We start from the raw sequence: 6,000 nt of genomic DNA on the forward strand, positions 1-6,000 counted from the left end.
ATTATGAAATTTTCGAGGGGAAGAAAATCTGAAATTCTTCGCCCACCTGAAGGAAACTTGAGGAAGAGGCTCAATGGCAACTTCTGACAACGCACGTGCAAGACTTCGCAAACTAAACAGCAACAACAAAGTATGTTCTTCTATAATGAAGATAAATGTTGCGCAAAGCACTGTTTTGGTAGTAAAAAGGCATCACACTATATTATGGCTGTTTATGAAACCATTTATTATTTTTTGTGATTACTTCATGAACAAAGTAACAAACAAATCAAAGCTTGTGACCCTAATATTTGTTATGGCGTTATTTTCAAAATTTATAAAAGATTATTATTGACATTTTAATTTAAATCAAAATAGAAAACAATAAATATATTTTTTGTATCTAAAATTTAGTTGTGAAAAAACCTGATTAACTGAATGCCAATGGAAAACAAATGGAGGGATGATAATTTCTAGAATTACCCAAAAAACAAATTTTATTTACTTTGCATACTAAAATTAATACTTTTTTAAATCTATATGCATTAAAGTAAATGCAATGAATGACAGAACAAGAAATCATAGTGTGAATGAAAGAGAAGTGTAAAAAGGAAAAAAAGCACAATAAGAATTATAAATTAAACTAAGGTGCCTTATAACCAAAACAAGTGCTTTGATTTAAAAATAGAATGAAAGATTGAATTCCTTACCTTTCTGCATCTTCTCCTTGTTCCTCTCCTGGAGCAGTAACTTCATTTAAAGATTCAATCAGAGCAGCTGTAGGATTTTCTGGATGTTCACCATTTAATAATGGGTGTTCCATCATCAAAGCAGAAGGAACCGACGAACTTGACATTCCATGAGTATACGACTGAGCAGGAGAACTTACACCAGCATAACTTTGGGCTGGCTGTGGAGGAGGTTGTTGTAGAGGAGGCTGTTGCTGAGGAGTAGGTTGCGGTTGTGGCATCGACATTTGTTGTTGCATGGACGTAGGAATTGATAAAGGCTGACTTGTCTGAGACAAATGAGGCATTGTATATTGTACAGATGTAGGTATCGGAGGTGTTTGCGGCATACCTTGTACTTGCATAGGTTGTGGGACAGATGCTGTAGGATAGGTTTGAAGCGGTGGCAAATTTGGAGTTGATCCCTGCATTGATACTTGAGTCATTCCTCCCTGTGTCATCATACCTGGTTGTGATGTAATTATGCCAGTGGGCATTTGTTGTGGTGTTTGATAATACTGTGGCTGTAAATGAGGTTGGGACTGAATATTCATAATAGGCTGTGGCTGCATACCAGCCATCATTTGGTTTGTTTGATATCCCATTTGAGGATGCATTTGTGGCAACATCCCTGGAACCTGCTGCTGACCAGCTTGGGTCATCACGGGTTGTTGTGTTTGTTGCATTGCTTGAGAATATGGCACCTGATGCATTTGTGAAGGCTGCTGTTGCATTTGCTGCAGCGATTGTTGCATCATTTGTTGCTGTTGATTCTGGGGTTGTATAGGCATTTGCAGAACATTTGGCTGCATCTGTACCTGTTGAACAGGCATTTGAGTCTGCAGAGTCTGCTGCGGCATTTGTTGCTGCATCATGGGTTGTTGTTGCTGCTGCAAAGTCTGGAACTGTTGTTGAGGAATAGGCTGCTGCTGAGGCATTGCTTGTTGTTGCTGAGTCATTGGTTGCTGCTGCTGAGCCATAGTTTGCTGCTGTTGCGGCATTGTTTGCTGTTGAGGAATTTGCTGTGGCTGTTGCTGTTGGGGAATAGGTTGTTGCTGCTGAGGCATGCTCTGTTGCTGTTGTGGCATGCTCTGTTGTTGTTGTGGCATACTTTGTTGTTGCTGAGGCAAACTTTGTTGCTGTTGGGGCATACTTTGCTGTTGTGGCATTTGTTGTTGTTGTTGTTGAGGCATAGTTTGCTGCTGTTGTGGCATTGTCTGCTGTTGCTGTGGTTGAGATAAAGTTTGTTGCTGAGGAATCCCTTGGGGCTGCTGGGGAATTGTTTGTTGCTGGGGCAGAGTTTGAGACTGAGGAGGAATTGGCTGCTGTTGGGGCAAAGGTTGTTGTTGCGGCATAGCTTGCTGTTGCTGAGGAGGCAAAGTTTGTTGCATTGTTTGCTGCTGTAGAGCTTGTTGCTGAGTTAATGTCGGTTGGGATTGTGAAACAGCAGCTTGCTGGGGAAGAGTCTGCTGCTGTGGTAACGATTGTTGCTGAGGTATTGTTTGCTGTGGTTGAGGTATAGATTGTGGCATTGTCTGTTGTTGTGGCATTGGTGCTTGTTGTTGGGGCATCGTTTGCTGCTGTTGAATATTTTGCTGGGGTGGCATTGCTTGTTGCTGTTGAGGCTGATATTGTTGATTAGGTTGATGGATCTGTTGCATTGTTTGCATAGGTTGTTGCATAACAGGTTGCTGTTGTTGCATTGTCTGTGGTAGAGGAGCCTGTTGCTGCTGCATGGGCATAACGTTAGCTCCAGAAAGAATTTGCTGCATTTGCTGTGATTGAAGACTTTGGTGTTGGCTGGTATTTCCAAGAATTTGTTGCATATTTACTTGTGATAAACTTTGAGATTGCTGCTGTGAAACTTGTGGGGGAGGTGCAGATGAATTAATTATATGACCCATTTGCATACTATTTTGAAGAGACTGTCCAGGAGAAACAGACGGATAAGATGTAGGCACAGCTGATGGTACACTACTAATAGGCATTTGACAACTACTCACTTGACTACTCTCATTTGGTTGCATGTTTAATGGTGTACAATTATTAATATGCTCAGTAGGAACTGGTACTTGTGACTCAAGTGGTGACACCTCAATAACAGAGTTGACTGAAGATGTGTAGTCAGAAGGGGCAGAATTAGGAATTTCTGATGCTATACCGACTTGTATATTACACTCACTAGACTCAATTTTAGCACTACTAACTTGAGACTGCTCTTTTTGTGCAATGTTATGATCAAGATAGTCCATACACACCCAACGACCACGTTTAAACGGTTCAGTACTTTCAATTTTAACAACTTTAAACCTTTCAGTACGGGGAGCAGGGGGATGCATGTCTCTCATTTCAGGATCATGTTTAGTACTCACTACACCTAGGTTTATAACACTTTCTGTCACATCACCACCAGTAGTATCAGCAGTATCACTATTTCCACTACTGTCAGGAGGATTTAATGCACTTTCACTATTTTCTGGAGTAGCAACAATTGCTAAACCATACTGTGAACTGGTAGGTATCACAGGGGCTGAAACTAAAGATGAAGATGCATTGAAGAAAACATCATCTTTAGAGAACGTATCTTCTGAATAGCTGGGAGTTTCGTTCTCTAAATCAGTAATTCGAGAATTATCTAACACTTCTGAAATGTCTTCAGCATGAGATTCATCTAAATCATCAGCTGAATCATCACCACCATCGTTACTTGTTCTTGACCCAACGATAACACTAGTGATTTGGAATGAAGTTTTTTTCCTTGGTGCAGTTGAGGATAACGAATTCGGTGAATTCACTACTTTTTCAGAATCGTTCAACCGCAAAGTTTCACTAGTTGTACGATTGATTGAATTATTTAACTTACCTTTTTCTGAAATTTTAGACGTTAATACACTTGCACTGTCAGCCATGATAGTCCAAACACAACTTCAAATTAAACTAACCACTTCACAAATACGGGCCATATTGTATGGCCCATATTATATTTACGACTACAAATTATTTACTATCACAGTGATATCACGCACTTTAATAATACAGAACTACTTCAGCGGTAAAATGAAGAGCTTTGGCTAGATCGTCCATAGCCTCGGCCTTGAGTGAATTAAGCAGTCCTACAATAATATAACCTCCCGTTCACGGCCTTACCAATTGGTTTTATCAAGAGTTCAGTTTTGTTTTCTTTTTTTTTAAGTGAAACATAAACTTTTTATCCATATTAGTTTAAAGCTTTTATATCTACACTTTTTTTTTTCTCAACTTGACCCATATGTTTCATCAATACATGAAATCAACCTGAAACGATAATTAGCCCCGCCATTTTTACTTTCATGAGGCCGGGAATGAAACTTTGATTGATTTAAATCTTAACTTAATCAATTTAGGCACAAATACTTACACTGTCATTCATTGCTTTTCGAATTAGCAACATTAATAGACATCATTGGAATGTAATTAATATTTCAAAATGCCTTCTTGGATTTTGTGTATTTTTATTAAGATAAGTCATCTTTGTCAATTTATATTCATATCATTATTTTTTAATAACATTAAAAAAGTAATAAAGCTGTTAACTTGTTATATTTTGTTGTAATTCAATAACAAGGAAATTAATTTGATAATATTATGCAAAAGTCAAGCTGCCCTGTCATAACTGCAGGTCAATTATCCTATTGTGTTTTAGAAAGAAATATTTTTGCTAACTTCAATAATTGTTTTGGTATATTCATTAAATTCAAGTTTATGAAGTTCTCATTTTATTATTGCTAATAACATTAATACATTTTTCCAAAAGAAATATTCTGCTTATTTATGTCTTCTGTATTAAAATAGTATTGCATATTTAATATTTTTAGAAAGAACTACATAAGTTGCATGAATTGTAGGCCAGGTTACTATTGTCATTACAAGTATGATACACTTAAACAAATTGTATTCAAACTGATATAATAAAAATAATTTATTTTAATAGAGTAGTATGTTGATGAATTAATATAAACAGATCTAATACCAACTAACTAGATTTTTGCCTCTTGATGTATGTTTTATTTATCATTAAATTTAAAGTTGTCTATGCCATTGAAAAAAAATTTACAGTTGATACACAGTACTAAAATTAAGAACAATCATATTAAATATTATCATATATACTAGATTTGTTAATGTCAATTTTTATGGAAAATTATTTTATTTGTACAAAATAAAGTTTAAATTATTTACCATTAACTTTAAGGCAATAGATCTAAAATCCCCCAAAACAAAAATATATTATACCATGAAGTTTTTTAATTAAAACTCTTTAGATCCATAGTTCTTGAGTTGTTAGCATCATAGCAAATTTTGCATTAAAACCGAATATTCACAAGTATTTATATCACTCCATGAACCAAATTAAAGACCCCATTTAAAATGTATTAATTTTTTTGTTTATTGTTTGTATCCAGTAGTAACATTTAGAAAAATGGATATAATGGCTTTTGATTCTAAACCACTTAAATATATAATAGGAACTAGTCATAAAGTTTTGTTAACAATAAAAATAACCATGAATGTAATAGTAAATTGTGAAAATTATTTGATTAAGGAAGAGAATCAAAGAGGCCCTATTGTCTTTCAATTGAAGCAAAATGTTCAGAATTTTTTAGAAAAATCAAACATTAATTGTAAAATGTTTATGAGTAATATAAGAAGGAATGTTAAAACTAATAATTGTCCCTATTTCAGAATTATAAATTTGGTTATTTAAAAATTTATGAAAATTATTGGCCTTTACGTTTCTAATTTTCAGGTTTCTAGATTCTAGAATAGTTGCAGTAAAGTGAAGGAATAAAGTTCTGATAAATAAAGCTTAAAAAGTTATGCAGAACTTTATTAATGTCATTAACCAGATATTAGCATTGATAGGACCTGAAACAGAGTTTTTCATAATTTCATATCCTGACATCAAATAATAACAATGTTATCAAAGTAATCAGCAATGATTGACTAAACAAAATCGAATACAAAGGGATTAAAATATAATATCAAAATGCATGTTTTCATCAATCAAAATTAGCATTTAAATTTTTAAAATATTTATGAATGTCTGATTATATATGTTTTATGAAAAAAAAATACTATAAAATTTATAATTCCATGAATGAGAGATATGATAAAAATTTATTTGGAATGATAAAAAAAATTTATTAACACACCAGAGGTTAAGTAAATCTGAATTTTGTTACAACATTAACTTAATGTAGTTTTAACCGTTTCAAAAACACTTACACTAACAAACAAACAAAATTCAACACCC

The 6,000-nt window shown here is 34.4% G+C and overlaps 1 protein-coding gene across 2 annotated transcripts in view; it reads right to left on the bottom strand.

Moving 5' to 3' along the window:
• Positions 1 to 3,965, bottom strand: part of LOC106691562 (protein bunched, class 2/F/G isoform) — a 125,118-nt gene extending 121,153 nt beyond the window's left edge. The window contains exons 1-2 of one of the 2 annotated variants that reach the window (XM_014437383.3): positions 690 to 3,965; positions 47 to 112 (exon numbers count right to left, since the gene is read on the bottom strand). In XM_014437383.3, the coding sequence (XP_014292869.1) occupies positions 47 to 112; positions 690 to 3,616 (2,993 nt within the window). In that variant the 5' untranslated portion in view covers positions 3,617 to 3,965. The remainder of the gene's footprint in view (positions 1 to 46; positions 113 to 689) is intronic. The other variant, XM_014437384.2, reaches the window with a different exon arrangement.
• Positions 3,966 to 6,000: the final 2,035 nt, after the last annotated feature.

This window comes from Halyomorpha halys, unplaced genomic scaffold (genome assembly GCF_000696795.3).
Source record: "Halyomorpha halys isolate HHAL.00 unplaced genomic scaffold, Hhal_1.1 Scaffold2487.1, whole genome shotgun sequence".
NCBI classification, from domain to species: domain Eukaryota; kingdom Metazoa; phylum Arthropoda; class Insecta; order Hemiptera; family Pentatomidae; genus Halyomorpha; species Halyomorpha halys.